The sequence below is a fragment of the Strix uralensis genome, chromosome 20 (assembly GCF_047716275.1).
Source record: "Strix uralensis isolate ZFMK-TIS-50842 chromosome 20, bStrUra1, whole genome shotgun sequence".
Classification (NCBI taxonomy): Eukaryota; Metazoa; Chordata; class Aves; order Strigiformes; family Strigidae; genus Strix; species Strix uralensis.
This window is the reverse complement of record NC_133991.1, coordinates 9,355,549-9,372,043: the sequence shown is the minus strand read 5'-3', so window position 1 is coordinate 9,372,043 and position 16,495 is coordinate 9,355,549. Positions and strand designations below refer to the sequence as shown.

Genomic DNA, 16,495 nt, shown 5'->3' with positions numbered 1-16,495 from the left:
CTGCTACACAGCTATTTAAAAATCAGTGACCAACTAAAAAAAATAAGTTAGTCGTGGGGAATTTTGTAAATGCCTCCGTCTATTCACCAAGAAACTCAACAGTGGTTGTGTAGCTGGATCTGTACTGAAGTTCTTCGGTTTGGTTTGGTTTTGTTAGTTTGTTGCTTTTACACAATACTTAGGAACGAATCTAAACATTCAGAAGCAGACTTGGAATATTTTTTATAGTGTGATTGGTTAGTGTGGGATAGTACATGGACTCTCCATTCCCTTTAGTGAAAAATTGTTTGAATGTAGAGCCAAAAATTTGGAGATGGAGCTGTTTTAATTAATTCTTGCTCTCACAAACTCAGTTTAGTAGAATGCATCCAAAACTCCTTGATTTTGACAGGGAAAACAGCCTGAATATATCTTTTAGTAGGAGATGAAATCTGCTTTAAAAAAAAAAAATCTAGGGGCACAAAATATTGATATTTTAGTTACCTTTTAACATCTTGTGTTTATTTGTTTGTATAACCTCTAGAGTCCTGTACCCAATTACTGTCATTGAACCATGTTATATCAATCAGTAGAACTGAATCTCTTGAAGACTATTAGTAATACAGTAGTGGAAGTATTTCTTACTCTTACCAGTGTCTGTAAATTAACAGGCAAGTGTCCTGAGAAATGGATGACCTCTTTCTCCAAAGTGTACAATGTCTTCATGCAAACTTCTTAGTTCCTGGGAACTTGGCCCTAAACACTGTGGATAACCCACATGAGTATATAGGGCTTTAAATGGACAACGCCGCACATCTTTGGAATCATTTATCTTTTGAGGGTGGCTGACACCACTGATGATGTCTGAAGTCTTTTTAGTGTACTGTTGGTGCATTCCTGTGTAACCACAGCATAGCACTGGAGCCAATGCCCCCTCCCTCTTAGTGGTCTTAATATACACGCAGTACCAAGGATAGATGTTAAATGTCAAAAGTATCCAGTATCATTGTTCTGCATGTGGTCTTTGGAAAGAGTGCAGTTGATGGTGTTTCTGCACTCTCTTGCCTCTTCAGACATCATCTTTCCACTTCACAAATACATTGGCCCTCCACGTGAAAGTTGTCTGTTGTATACTATTGTTTATTTCCTGTGGACTAAATATATCTAGTACTTCCTATCTGATTTTTTTTCAAAGCATTCTTTATAAAGAAAGTTGCATTCTTGTGGTACTGTGCATATAGAAACTGCATACTTAAATTTCTGGTATTGGAGATTCTGAACACTTCTTTTGGTATTTATGTGTATTATAAAAACACAGCGGCATCTGTTGCCTGTTCCACCAGATGTGCTGTGGGACAAAACACAATGTGATTCTGATTTTCCAACTATTTGTCCAGTGTGTTAAATGTGTTTGTTTTTTTGAAGTAGCGAGGCATATTTTCGCCATTTTAAAGATGTTTAATCTTGGTCTTTTTGGTGATATTTTCCCTTTCCTTCTATCTCTTTTTCCAGTATCTTCAGCAGGGAGTCAAAGCCCTCATTGTTAAATCCCACTGGGTCAATACTGGTATCATCTACGATAAAGCAAGGGCAGATGGACCTGCAACAGCTTCACCACCGAGCTGCTGTCATTCCACCTATGGTAACGGGGTGTTTTAAGTGACATTTGAAGGAGTATCTGTTGTCCCTAAAACTAGTTGCAACACTGAAGCGGCAAAAAATCATGAAACAAATGAAGAAATAGATCATTTACTTTGTTATCTTACTTTTGAGGGGGAAAGTAAGTTAAGTACAAATACACAAGTAATAGCTTAAAAACAGATGTGGACCTTTTGAAACAGTCATACCTAGACTGCAGCCGCTGCAGTGGAGGCATTGAGCAAGACAGTTACTTTAGAAAGTACCTGTAATAATGTACCTGATGTTAATACCATCCTGTCCATGTAGGTTTCTTGCAGTCCCTGTACTGTTCCTGTTGGAACGCCGGTGAGTGGTTATGCGCTGTATCAACGGCACATTAAAGCAATGCATGAGTCGGCGCTGCTGGAGGAGCAACGCCAGAGGCAAGAGCAGCTGGATATGGAGTATCGAAGTGCTGTAAGCCCTTGTGGCGCTTCCAAGAGCCCTAATGTTGAGTGGGAAGGTAGGTGTTTTCACATCAGTCATGGAAAGAACCCTGCATTTGAGGTCCATGTGTTACACTGCTGCCTCATTTAAGAATGAATGTTGAGTCTACCAATAATTAACTATTGCTTTCTGATGGCACTTGGTTGAAGGAACCTATCTACTGTAGAGATCCTGCTGCAGTTACAGTGTTGAAGAACTACCTTGTAGCCCCCTTAGATAAGGCACAAAAAATTACTCCATTTCGGTGAAATTCAAAAATGAGTCATTCCTAGAGAGAGAGATGCAGAAAGATTAGGCATATGGGTGAGAGGACCCAGATAGCTTGGTGTTCTGGGGGAGCCTCTTTTCAGAATCTTAAGGTGAAGACGGGAGAGACTTGCTAAAGGAGTATGAGCACAATTAAAAGGAATGTTTTAATGCACTGGAGTACATACGTGGACATTGAGCCCTGGAGTAGGACACAAAAGTTTTGTGGAACTGTCATACTCTAGCCCATCTGTCCACAGAAGGGCTGAGTGAAAGGTTCTTTCTCTTGGCAACACGATGGTTGGTTGCTTTTATATATAGAGAGGATACCTGGAGGCAGGGTTTGAACTGAACTCCCTGATCTGGACCTGTGTTTCCTGAATGTGTCTCTTAGTGTGACCTTCAGTACAGAACAAGGCTAAAACTGCTCACGGAACCTGTCGGAGTGACTAAATAAGGACATATCTGTTACCATTGCTGGTTACAGGAAAGTGATTCAGATGGACAGTGTATATGTTACATCATCCAAATTGCTACATAAGAGCCAAACGATGCATTTATTAGTTTTCATATTATGTTTTCTCTCTGTATATATTGGTTATATTTTCATTCTTTGAACTGAAATTATTTTAATTCTGTCAACAGCTTGCAAATTACAAACAGCTTAGCAGAAGACTGCTTTGTTTTTGTGCAAGCAAAGCATATCTTATGGGAGGCCCAATTCTGTACTAAGTGTGTAACCTCAACTTTCCTTACTAGAAAAGAAATAGGTCCACAAACTGTACATTGTAACAGGGAAATAAACCAAGTAAGATTAATGTGCTGATTGTCACAATGTTAGAGAGTTGCATATCACAGTTGCATAATTCTGCATTTTTAGATTTTATATTCTCCTGCGTCGTTTCTGTTGTCTCCACAGTATTAGCAATATAAACTATCATGTTCTTTGAAACTTGAGTATTTTGTGTTTAATATGCATAAGAATTTTAAATTATGTTATGAAAATGCTTCACCTTAATTACTTTTACCTAAGTAAAATGAAAGAATGATAACCAATTTTTTTTTGCCTGTTAAAATAATGAGAAGGTAGCTTGTAGATTTGTGGAGAGAAGGGTAAGATTGTAGTTTTTGGAAATTGGTTCTTTAGGTGGAAAGTCTGGGTTTGCTTAAAAGTACCATATAACTGAAATACTACCCAAATAACTCTTGGCATTGTCAGTGTGGTATTATGAAGTGTGGGAAAGTTCTGGGGTGAAGTCTCTGTCAGCAAAAATCGAGGTGATTATTGAGGCAGACAGAGAGGGAGGGATAACATGGTTAATGTAAATGGGTTCTACAAGCCTGAACGTCTTAATCTGAAAACTAGAAGAGGCTGAGATGTCATCAGATCGTTACAACAGCTACTTCCTGAGATACACTGTGCATATGAAACTTGTCCGCCCACTGGTGTGTGCAGCAGAGAGCCCACAGGGTGTTTAAAAACCTCGCGTCGCATACATCAAAACACTTGTGGGGCATCTTGTCAAACTAAAGGGCCTGTTGTGGAATTGGCTTATGACAACCTACACAATACTTCACCATGAAATAAAATAGTAAAGATCCTTTAGAAAGCTGTTATGGGATGACTAGTGCCATCTTTCTTTGACTACGGAGGTTAAAGATGTAATTTCACAGCTGCAGTAGACTTGTTCTGGCTCGTAATTTTGAATACTTAAATTGTCCATTGCCAAGGAAAAGGAATTTGTGAAGTTCTGGTACTGGATTTTTAATTTCCTAAATTCAGTAAAAATATTTTTTCCCTTTAAACACTACTGATGGGCAATATGGGTATTTGAAACTTGATTTGTAACTTCTCTGGGCAAGCAAACAAGGAAGGAAGGCTTTTTGTCTGGTGGGATTGGCATATAAGTCTGGCTGAACTTGCATGTAAACCTGGTTGATGCACACGATTTGGAAAGGAATCTTTTTTTAAATGAAGTCTTTTTCAATAGCAGAGCTTGAATTTAAAGGACCTAAAGGAGCCAGACACTGTTTTTCACATATAGAAGTAATGAGAGAGTCTTTTCAAAGCTTTGGGTTAAAAATATAGACATAGGAACATATTAAATTAAGCTGTACCTTAATACTACTTTTTAATGAAACATTTGTACCTAATGAATACATCTGACATTTGAGTAGGCCCTTTGTTAAAACTGTGCTGCAAACTGGACTTTTTGACTCTAATTTCTAATCCAGGGTTCTTTTCTTTCTGATAACTTTAACCTTCGCAGGAAAACCGGTGGCCTATATGCCTTATGCTGAGGTCAAACGAGCGATAGAACAGGAAGCACAAGTGCAAAATACAGCAACAAGGTCAGCATCACCATACAGGCTATCTCCAAGAGAAGTCAATAAAGCCTCTCCCCAACCTGATATGAATGCAGCTCGCTATAGTGTCCCGCCAGGTAAATATTTTGTTAGGTATCATAGTGATATATAGTCTTCCTTTGGAAGCTGGACTAATGTGGCTTGATGTAGTATCAAATTATTCTCTAAACATTTTGTGACTTAACGAAAGAAGAAAATAGGTTGTTTTCTGTGTGTGCATGTAAATAAAATATGCTTGGTATTTTTCTGGCTCCAGTGAGGTTATGTTTTTGTTCTTTATCACTGCATCAGCTGCATAACATTTACTCAAGCTAATAGGATGATCTGAAAAGTGTTAGAACAGCATAGGGACAAAGTCATCAGGAGTTTTTCAGCTTAAATCAAGTACCGTCATATTCATGGGTGGCCTTTCTTATGAAAGGGGGAGTTGAGGAAAAGAGAAAGCTGCTGCTATCCTTGGCATTGATTTCTGACTGTAATCGCTTAATATTATAGTCTGAATCTTTTATAAAACAGTAAAATAACTGACAAATCTTAATTCTGAAACTTGTATTATTGCTTTTCCCTTCAGAGTATAATAGCTTGCTAAGAAAAGACAAAATCAGGGAAGCTTGGATTATACTTGACTCAGTTGCATTCCATTTGAAAAATAAGAACTTTCTTTAAAGACAGTAAAACAACAAAAAACTTGAATGTACCCTGTGCTGTTATTTTTAAATGCTTAGTTTTAGGAGTCTTCAATTTTAGAGTGCAGCTTTTGCTATTTCTTTTTGAACTTTGATGTGAGGTTAGATATTCTCCATTCAGTTTCTATGCATAACATACACTTGGACATAGAGAATTTCAGAGTTGTAAATCCAGCTAGATAGCTTTTGAGTACTGTGAGGCAATTCCCATGAGAAGCTGTCAGATGAACTGTGCTATTTCTGTTCTTCTTGTCTCTCTAACAAGTACTAGAACTGAAACAGACTGTAATATTTAATGTACAATTTTTCCCCAAGTTCTCCAGCCAGCACCTCACCAAGTAATAACCAATATACCTGAAGGAGTCCGCCTTCCAACAACCAGACCCACCAGACCACCGCCACCACTCATTCCATCCTCCAAAACAAGTGTGCCATCAGAAAAACCTTCCTTCATCATGGGAGGCTCAATCTCACAAGTAAGGGAATTATTATTTGAAAATCTGTGCTTACATCAATTTTTTGTCCTTTCACCAACCTTCATCTTGTACTTGGTTATGTGTTCACAGCATTAACACTTAAGACCTATACATGCCACTTCAAAAAGTCCAGGAATTACAGGTGTCTTATAAAATAGAACATGTTGCAGTTGTTTACATTTAGGAGCATGGTTGAGGATGTCCAGTTTAGGTGAACTGCATCTCCAAACTAACAGTGCCATTATGCTCCTGGAGTTCTGCACTTTGATACTTTGCAGTGGTGCACTCCAGCATTTTAAGATAGGATCATAGTAGTATCAGCATTCTCCTTTAAACATAGATTTGAATCTTCATTCCAGAAACAAGAATTAACATATAATATATTTGTTGTTTCAGGGAACACCTGGCACCTACTTAACATCCCATAGTCAAGCTTCCTACACGCAAGAAACTGCAAAGCCATCAGTGGGTTCTATATCTCTTGGGCTGCCAAGGCAGCAGGAGTCAGCCAAATCTGGTAAGAAAATAAAAGCTGACATGTGTTTTATATAGACTATCTAATGACTCATAATTAAAGAAAAAAAACCAAACAACTTTTTCTTCTTCTGAATAGCTTCCCTGCCCTATATCAAACAAGAAGAATTCTCTCCCAGAAGCCAGAATTCCCAACCTGAGGGACTCTTGGTCAGGGCACAACATGAAAGTGTGGTTCGAGGTAAATAAAGTCACTCAGATTAAGAAGCTTTGTCAGAGCCTGAGAAAACTGAGAATTAACTTCTAGAGCTCAAACTGCTGAAGTGTTATTTTTAAGTATAATATGATTAATCCGCTCCCTGTTTTCCAAGACGTGTATTTGTAGCTAGCTCCTCCTGTCTGCATGTCTCATTTAAAAACATTTGTTTCAAGGCATGCCAATTTCAAAATTAAGTTGTTCACTAGAGCATACACAGAGCAGTGTCCAAATACATCAGAAGAAACTAAATACCATAGATTAATGCTGTAAGACTTTTAGTATGTGAAAGACTGTTAAAAGAGGAAATAGTCTAACTGCCTCAAATACATGCTGTTAAACTGAAGTTTTCCCTCTATTTTAGTGTAAACTTAACAGTTCTCACTAGAGTTTTTAATTATTTCAAATAGAGTAGCTACTTTTTTATCCTCTTATTTATCAGGATGTCTTATTATTTCAAACCAGGTACCACAACGATACAGGAGGGAAGTATAACACGAGGAACTCCAACCAATAAAGTTTCTGTTGAGACCATTCCTTCTTTGAGAGGCTCTATAACTCAGGTATTTTTCCCCTTACTGAGAAGGCTGTCGCACAACAGCATACTTAAAGGTACTACCGTGAATGTATTTGCATGTCTGAAAAAATAAATTAATATCACAGAGTAGGAACTGCCTTGAAAAAAGAAGTTTTAATACAATCAGATGGTCAAATCCCACTGTTGCTGAAGTCATCACCATGATTTCATCTTCACGTATATGAGTCTTTAAACTTTTTTAATAAAACCGGCAGAGCCTTTGGTATACCTAACTGATGGCTTATTAGCAACGTCCGTGAAAACAGCATCACACCTGAGTTCAAATACTAAAATCAACTGCAACCAGTCTTGTGCAGATGCTATTTAAAGGTAAAAAGGCAAATTAAGACCTTTTGTCTCATCATTTTTTAAATGCTACTGTTTATGGAGAGCAATAGTAACAGCTCTCCTTTGAGAAGGGTAGTTTTCACTACTTCGGATAGAACTCAAACCTAATGGCACCGTTAAGTATGTAGTATATGTTATCTTTCCCCAAAACGGTATTATAGGGTAAGTGTTTGAGGTCATGAAATACTTTTGTAATATTCTTCATTCTGTATTTTTTTAAGAAGGTAGTGAATTGCCTACAAATAATCTTAGTAATATTTAGGGTAAATGTGTAATAATACAGGCAGAAGTTTAAGCCATACTGCTTGATACGATGATTGGTTTTCTAGATGTAAAAATTGTTGTGGGTTTTGGTTTGTTTTTTTCCCCTTCACTGCTCCCTATTCTCTTAAAAAAATGCACATGTTCTGAATTATATTTGGTTGATTTAAATGCAGGGTACACCAGCTCTGTCCCAGTCTGGCATAGCAGCTGACGCGTTATTGAAGGGAACTATCACCCGGCTGGCTACAGAAGACAGCAGCCCAGAAAAGTGCCGAGAGGAAGCTTCAGCCAAAGGCCATGTTATTTATGAAGGCAAAAGTGGGCATATTTTATCTTATGATAGTAAGTATTTGTATATTCTACCTGATCAAAGTCAAGGCTGCAGCAGGTTCCGTAGATGAAGTATATTTGCTTTCAAGTGAATAGGTATAAACTTCAGTCACTGGGGTGCCATTTGAGAGAAGTATTGACATGCCTGTGTTTTTGAGGGTATAAGAATTGAAGTGATCCAGAAATTGTACCTGTGTTCTGAAGAGTCTCCCTGTACTATGTAAAATATAGTTAAACTATTTAATTTCTGTACCATTTATTTCCAATTTGCCACGGAATATTTTTATTTTGAAAAGTTAAACAACCAAGTTTAAAAAGATCTGTAAAGAAATGTATCATTTAACTTTGAAATGTAATTAAAATTCTGATGACTTAGTAACTGTTTGAGCAAATATATTTTTCAACAAACCATAAAAGGTCTTTTTAAGGTTGAGATTTAATGTTACAGCATTGAAGTTAAGTTGAAGTTAATGTAATGCTCATGTGTCTCTTTTTTATTGTCTGCGTTTCCTAATCATGCTCTCGTATATTTTGCCAGCTATTAAAAATGTTCGTGAAGGAACAAGGAGTCCAAGAACTGCTCATGAAATTGGTTTGAAGAGAAGCTATGATACCATGGAAGGAAATATAAAGCAAGGAATGTCAATGCGGGAGTCTCCAGTGTCTGCACCGCTGGAAGGTAAAAATAGCTGCTTTCAAGGTGTTTTGTGTTTTATCCAAACCTTTTGCATTGATGTAAGAGTATTTAGAATTATTTTATGGAGCAGACTAAAAGAGAAATTAGATTTAAATCTTACAGTACTAGCCAAATCCATGTAGTAACCAGTATATTAAAGCATGCTGGAAATATGACTGGAGTAGATGCCAGTTTTCCTGTTTCTTTGCTGGTGTGTTACCATAACTGCAGGTAATTCAGCTAGCACGTACTCCTCTAGTACATCTGACACATGTAACTGACTCTTCACAGTCCCCGCGGGTTGTCACAGAGCTGAAACAACTCTGAGTCACACTAGCATGGGCTCGGTGGTCACACCCATTAGTTAAATATTGGTCTCAGCAATGGCATAGTAACTTGGTAACACATTGGTGTGACCTTTTGCATTCCTGCAGTAAACCGCTTTGATTATGCCAAGCAGAAAACTTGCACAGCTGCTGTATCCTGCTTCAGGGCATCCCTAGTATTATTTTGATTTAATAAACTGTAATCAAACTGAGCCTGAAAAGGTCAAGTCAGGCCATTATATAACTTCTCTCATTGTTTTTTAAAAATACAAATGCAAGAAAATGTTTCATGCCTCAACTATGATTGAGGCATTTTGTTCCATCTTTGGGTAGCCCTTAAAGGCTATTTTGTGAGCATTTTCATCAGATGGAACAATAAGAATAAGAAGTTTATGGACTGTATATAGAAATTCAGTGTTGCCTTTAAGTTGCTGATGCATTTGGCTTGTCTTTGGGCTCTTTTGGCATATGAGAAGCTGCTCTGATACTTTTATGCTGTATCTCATCACTGACACATTTTCTGTCCTCAAACTATGGAAAATTATGAGTTCTTTGGCAGTTTGATTTAGCTTCCTACTGTAGGAACAGTAAATTTAGCTCTTACCAGATGATTCAATATGAACTTTGATCAATTTGGAGGATGCTGATGTATATTTTGGGGTGTTTTTTTCTTTTTATTCCACTTCCCATCATGAACACCTTTCTTTACTAGGTAAAGAAACTGGACTTTAAGAGAAGCAGTAACTGCTTTTGGGACAAGAGTTAAGCTTAATTATAAAAAATACTGTGTGTTTTCTAATATGTTAAAACTTGCAACAATGTAATAGCATAAATACTTGAAATGAAAGATTATTTTTTTTGAGGGCAGGATGGTGTTTGTAACATGTTGATACAATGCCTAGCATACTGAGGCTGGGCCCTCTGGGCACTGCTGTGATACAGATACTATCTGTAATGTCTGTAAGAAGGAGGAGGGGTTTTGTTGTTTTGGGGTTGTTTTTTTGAACACTTGTTTAATTCTCTAAATTACGTTCCATTTTAATTTTAGGTTTAATATGCCGTGCACTGCCTAGGGGTAGCCCACATGCTGAACTAAAAGAGAGAACTGTCTTGTCTGGCTCCATAATGCAAGGTAAAGTATTGCAAATTTAGAAGGCAAGCATTAATTACATCCTCAAAAATCTGGATTTCTGAACCTTAAAACTGTTATTAACAATGGCAGCTGTGTTTAAAGGTGGAGTTTATTTTATTAAACATGTTTTCAGAGCATAAATCAGCAGCTTTCTGATATGCTGTATATAAAGCTAGTGTGTAAACATAGCATTTTATTTCTTTGTGGAAAATAGTCTTTTTTAATATAAATACTTGCTAATGAGCACTTTTTTTTAATGAACACTAACAATTCCCCAGACCTCTGAAGATGTATGTTATTTCCTTTAATTCAGCATCTGAAATAACTTGGGATGCTTTCAGTAATATATTGAATATTTGTTCAGTATTATTTTTGTGGTGATCTTTTAGTTGTCAGAATATATTATCGTAGACTATAGCAAACCAAAGTTCCAGCATTATGACATGTAGTTAGTTACTCTGTTTATGAAAAAAGAGACTTAGTAATTATTAACACCAGTAATGGGACTCTTTCTATAAAAGGCACACCAAGAGCGACAGCTGAAAGTTTTGAAGAAGGCTTGAAATACCCTAAACAGATTAAAAGGGAGTCACCTCCCATAAGGACATTTGAAGGAGCCATTACTAAGGGGAAACCGTATGATGGAGTCACTACTATAAAAGAAATGGGTCGTTCCATCCATGAAATCCCAAGACAGGACCTATTAAGTCAGGAGAGTCGCAAGACTCCTGAAATGGTGCAGACGACCAGGCCAATCATAGAAGGCTCCATATCTCAGGTAAATAGGAGCAGCACTACTACACTCATACAGTTGCTTACAAACTCAGTAGTGAATCAATTCAGGATATTTGAATAATGACAAATGGGAGGGGGGGGTGTTTTGTTTTACAAAAGCTTCCAACTTAAAAAGCTTAAAAATATCTTCTGTGTCTTAGAAAAATCCTGACACTTCACCTGTAGGGAACACAATTGCAAGCAAATGTGAGAGAACTGACAAGTAGCAGTCACTAAGGTCCGGTTGTATTCTGTGCTGATGTGATAGAGGCAATGAACTACAATATCAGCAAAGTGAGGCTTTTAGCACGAGTGAAACATTGGCAGAATAACCTTACCTGATCTTTTTCTCCTTTTCAGGGCACACCCATAAAATATGAAAGCAACTCTGGCCAGTCTGCCATCAAACACAATGTAAAATCTTTAATCACTGGACCAAGCAAGCTACCCCGTGGAATGCCTCAGCTGGAAATGGTGCCAGAAAACGTGAAGGTGGTGGAGCGAGGAAAATATGAAGATGTGAAGACCGGGGATGCAGTACGTTCCCGTCACACATCAGTAGTCAGCTCTGGTCCCTCTGTTCTCAGGTCAACTCTTCATGAAACTCCCAAATCACAGCTGAGCCCTGGAATTTACGATGATACCAATGCTCGGAGGACACCTGTGAACTATCAGAGTCCAATGTCCAGGAGTTCACCTATGATGAATAGAGTTAGTGAGGGTATGTTATTCCTATCCAGAGTAAGACAAGAAGTTCTAATAATTTAATTTTAAACTTTTAAACTGTTTTCTGTAACCCATTCTACTTTCTTTTATTCTCATGACTTCTCTCAATTTGGAGGGTGGCTAGAAGGAACTTTAGAAGGCTGTAAGCTGTTAATTGAAATAAGAAAAGTAAAACCCACTGTATTGTAACAGGAGGTGAGAAGGCAATTCAGTCTCAATCTGCATTTGATTATGGATCACATTGAAAGTGTTACCTACAAGGGTAATGTTTTAAGGGCAGAAGCTATTCCTGAACTATAGAGGTACCTAGATGAGGAAGGATAATATGGTGAAGTGTAAGCAATCTTAGTTTTAGGATTTAGATTTTTCACCAGCAATAGTTGGTGATATAAAATATTTGTTGTGATTTATTGTATCAGATCGCAGGGTCCTCTAGAACATTCCTTAGGAGCCAGTATATATTTACAGCTGCCTTTTCTATCGAAAAGTAGGCATTTTACTAATTTGGGTTTTTCATTGTTTTTAGCTGGAATATCTTCTGGGAAGCCAGCAAATCACGAAAGGAAAAACACACTAACTCCAACGCAGAGGGAGAGCGTGCCAGCAAAATCTCCAGTCCCAGGGGTTGATCCTGTAGTGACTCACAGTCCTTTTGACCCTCATCACAGAGGAGCAACTCCTGAAGTTTATAGGAGTCACCTCCCTCCTCATTTAGATCCTGCTATGCCATTTCACAGAGCTCTGGATCCTGGTAAATATGTTTTTTAGGTTTAGAAATATTGTATGCTTTGATGCATAGAAAAGATACCTTTAAAAGGCAATTGTCAATGGCCAGATATAATTTATAAGAGGTTATATGTGTATACACTGTTGTGATTTGATTTCAGTTTAGTGAGTCTTAAAGTCGAACCAGGGAACTTAATAAAATATTATTGTATAATACTGTAGCTTGCTTTCAGAATCTGCCAAGTTGCTTCTAAAATATTCAGACAGTATTTTTAGATAAGTATTTGTGAAGTATATTAAAAGCTTTCAGGAAAGCTGTGCAAAGAAGGAGTGTGGAAGATGCTATAGAATTAAAGTGTAATCAGAACCCTTCTCTTCAGGACTGTGATTCCTTTTCACTGAGGGATTATCAGATTTTCCCTGGTGATATGAAAGACAGTAGACTTCCTTTTAACCTATCCATCATCTTTGAGGTATTTTAAACTTCTTTAGGTATTTCAGCCCTTCACATCTTCAGAACTTCAGGATTTATATTTTTAATCAAGTCTCTTCTCTAATGCATATCTCCAATCTGGATTATTTAGGTTTTTCTGTCCACATACAGTGCATAAGTTCAATAAAACATCAGTATTAAAATGCTATTTTAATTCCTTTGGCACTGACTAGAGGGAATTGATAGCACTTCTCATTGAAGCTATATAAACCTCTGAAACTTTAATTTGATATCACCCATACTGCTTCCTAAGTCTTCTGTTTTTTCCCTCCTTCACCCTCAGCTGCTGCTGCTTACCTGTTCCAAAGGCAGCTCTCACCCACCCCAGGCTACCCAAGTCAGTATCAGCTTTATGCAATGGAGAATACACGACAGACAATCCTAAATGACTACATTACCTCACAGCAGATGCAAGTCAATTTACGTCCTGATGTAACGAGAGGATTATCTCCTAGAGAGCAAACGTTAGCTCTCCCGTATGCAGGAGCGAGAGGTATGCCTGTGTTTTTCCTGACATCCTTTAAAGTGTGTTTTGGATATGCGGTGTGGTTTGGTGGATCAGTTTGTTTTGTTGCTGCTTATAAATATACGTGTTTGGATGGATGGATGCGTGCATACGAGTGCATATGTATAGATGTGTTTATGAATGAGTTGTATATCTAACTGGCTTTTGTGGATATAAAGAAAAATATGTATGTAATCAATATTGTTAAGGGAAGGCTGTAAGACTTATTAGTGTTCAAGAATCTAGACTTTTATGCTAGTTTAATATTCAGAAGCATATTGAACTCGTCGTCAAACTTCAGAAAAGAGAATTATATCAAAATGAGAGCTTCTTCAAAATTAAAATAAAAGCAACAGCTAAAGGGGTAAGGTTTGTGAAAAACATGGTGATTGATTAAAGATGTTATGTTAGAGAGTTAGCAAATGTGTGTGACGTGTTGCAGGGTGGGGAAAAGCCTAAATCAATCTGGACATTTAACAGCAGCAAGAAGGAGCTATTAAAAGTAAAAAGACATCTCACAAAAGTGTAACTCCTCAAAGAAAAGGGAAATCTTGACAAATTAAATGTAAGACCATAAAGGTAAAAAAATTGCGGAACAATTTATAAAACCAAATGAACTAGTAACTTATTCAGACACATCAGAAGCAAGAATTGTGGCAAAGAAACTGTAGGTACTGATAAATCATCAAAACTCAGAAGTAATGCTTTAGAAGATAAGGCCATTACAAAAAAGCAAAGCAACTTCTTTGCAACTTTGTTCACTGTAGAGAGATTTATATTTCTGTGATGGAGATCATCTTTATGGGACATGAGTTTGAAGAACTCTTTCACATTGAAATGTTGAGTCTTAGAACAAAGTAACAAAATGAATAGTTATGAATCCTTGGGGTTATCTGTCATTCTCCCAGGAGTTACAGACCTAACAGGAAATAGGCGATCTACCAGCTTGGCTACTGGATGGGATAATCTGTCTATCACTTAAATCAACTTTGATACTTATTGGTAGAATGGAATATAACAAATGTGAGGGAATTAGGTTGGTAGGACTAATTATCTTGGGGATAAGATGTAAGATCCTGTAGGGTTTTAACTGGCTGGAAAAGAAAGGATAAGTGGTTTTTATAGTAAGGGAAGTTCCAGTGGAGTTCCAGTGGGACCTGTGTGTTTCAACATTTCATTTCATTTTATGAATATAAAAGGTCTGGAAAAGGGAGTGGATGATGTTGAGTAATATCATTTTGCTAAAAGATGGAATTATTGAGTAGAGGTGAAGTTTATTTTTTCTGAAGGGCAATTAAAGGGAGTGCTAGAAATGCAAATTCTGACTTAGTACGTTCCTAAATTGCTGATTGCCAGATCTAAGAGTGTATAACCAGTTGGAATATAGTTCTGCACTTGCCTTATTCATATATTTTTTTTCCACTAAACATTCACTGCTGACCATTATCAATGAACAGAATGTATAATGTGTAGACCATTGGTCTGCCCTTGAATGGCTATCCTTACATGTTCATCTCCTAACAGGAATTATTGACCTGAACAATATGGCTCCCACTATCTTAGTGCCTCATCCTGGAGGAACAAGCACACCACCCATGGAGAGAATCACGTATATCCCTGGTACACAGCTTACGTTCCCTCCCAGGCCTTACAATCCTGCTTCTCTGTCACCAGGTAAGAGCTCTTATGATTTGGTGATGTCTCTAATTGTCTGACATGCTGAGATAATTGACCATTTTTAGTTAGCTTTCATTAATGTCATGTTTTGATGTTTTCTCGGGTGATGCTTTTTGCATGGACTTCTCACTTGGATAGCAAAGGTTTTCTTAATGGTATCCTCTATAGTTACATTAGCAGCTGAAGGAGCACTGACAAATTCAGAATTTGCCTCATTCTGTCTGGTCTTTATTTATAGTCATTTGATTATGATTTCACTAACCTCATATTACATGTGTTGAAGAGCAGAATTTGGGTCTGTAAGCTGTCTAGTTTCTAACTGTATAGAAAGTGTACAGTAAAAAGCTGTTGAGCCTTCTGCTGTCACTGTACATTAAGCTTTTGTCTTCCTAGCTAAGTGGATAATCTTGAGTGGAATTAAAATGTATTTGATAAACTCTGCTGTAAGTGGATGGCAGAATACATTGGCAAGTGTTTATATCAAATTATGCTTAACTTGACTATCTCTTTCTGCTACTTCATTTTATCTTGTGGACCTTCCAGGACACCCTACACACCTGGCAGCTTCTGCAGCTGCAAATGCTGAAAGGGAACGGGAAAGGGAGAGGGAGAAGGAGCGGGAAAGGGAGAGGGAACGTGAGCGAGAGCGGGAACGTGAGCGAGAACGAGAGAGGGAGAGAATAGCTTCAGTCCCTGCTGAACTTTATCTTCGGCCAGGTGAGTGCACGTTGCTACGTTTGGATCAGTTCTCTTGTAGACTGTACCTGCTCATTTTCTATAGCCACTGTTAGAAACATGCAGCTTATTAACAACACGTTATACAGTTTGGTTTTAGTCTGCACTTAAGGCAGGTTCCTGTTACCTAGCAGTTCTGGTCATAACTGCAACTTCAGCAAGTACCAGGCTTCTTGATCTTTCTCTCATACCTGGGGAATGGTGTGAATCCCAGTTATCACTAGCACAACTTGCATGTTATTTAGAGCATTTTAAACAGAATGTGACCATTTAAACCTTTAATACATACAGTCACGTCTAGAGTGGTGGAGACAACTGGGAAAGGATATGGAGGAGACAGCATCGATACATAGTTCTGTGTTGTTATAAGAATGATCTTTATATATTTTTTGTGTGTTCCCCTCCACTCTTATGTTCTGCAGGTACAGAGCAGCCTGGCAGACCTGGCAGTCATGGATACGTTCGGTCCCCGTCCCCTTCGGTTAGAAGCCAGGAAAACATACTGCAGCAAAGGCCTAGTATTTTTCAAGGAACCAATGGGACAAGTGTAATCACACCTTTGGATCCTGCTGCTCAGCTACGTATCATGTATGTT

The 16,495-nt window shown here is 37.8% G+C and overlaps 1 protein-coding gene across 7 annotated transcripts in view; it reads left to right on the top strand.

Moving 5' to 3' along the window:
* The window catches only part of NCOR1 (nuclear receptor corepressor 1), a 74,487-nt gene that overhangs the window by 46,351 nt on the left and 11,641 nt on the right, over window positions 1–16,495 (top strand). For all 7 annotated transcript variants that reach the window (XM_074890389.1, XM_074890390.1, XM_074890385.1 and 4 more), the window contains 17 exons: window positions 1,492–1,621; window positions 1,927–2,122; window positions 4,623–4,796; window positions 5,721–5,881; window positions 6,278–6,398; window positions 6,495–6,596; window positions 7,077–7,174; window positions 7,974–8,142; window positions 8,669–8,809; window positions 10,181–10,264; window positions 10,786–11,042; window positions 11,399–11,759; window positions 12,291–12,515; window positions 13,267–13,476; window positions 15,013–15,162; window positions 15,709–15,882; window positions 16,323–16,488. In XM_074890389.1, the coding sequence (XP_074746490.1) occupies window positions 1,492–1,621; window positions 1,927–2,122; window positions 4,623–4,796; window positions 5,721–5,881; window positions 6,278–6,398; window positions 6,495–6,596; window positions 7,077–7,174; window positions 7,974–8,142; window positions 8,669–8,809; window positions 10,181–10,264; window positions 10,786–11,042; window positions 11,399–11,759; window positions 12,291–12,515; window positions 13,267–13,476; window positions 15,013–15,162; window positions 15,709–15,882; window positions 16,323–16,488 (2,919 nt within the window). The remainder of the gene's footprint in view (window positions 1–1,491; window positions 1,622–1,926; window positions 2,123–4,622; window positions 4,797–5,720; window positions 5,882–6,277; window positions 6,399–6,494; window positions 6,597–7,076; window positions 7,175–7,973; window positions 8,143–8,668; window positions 8,810–10,180; window positions 10,265–10,785; window positions 11,043–11,398; window positions 11,760–12,290; window positions 12,516–13,266; window positions 13,477–15,012; window positions 15,163–15,708; window positions 15,883–16,322; window positions 16,489–16,495) is intronic.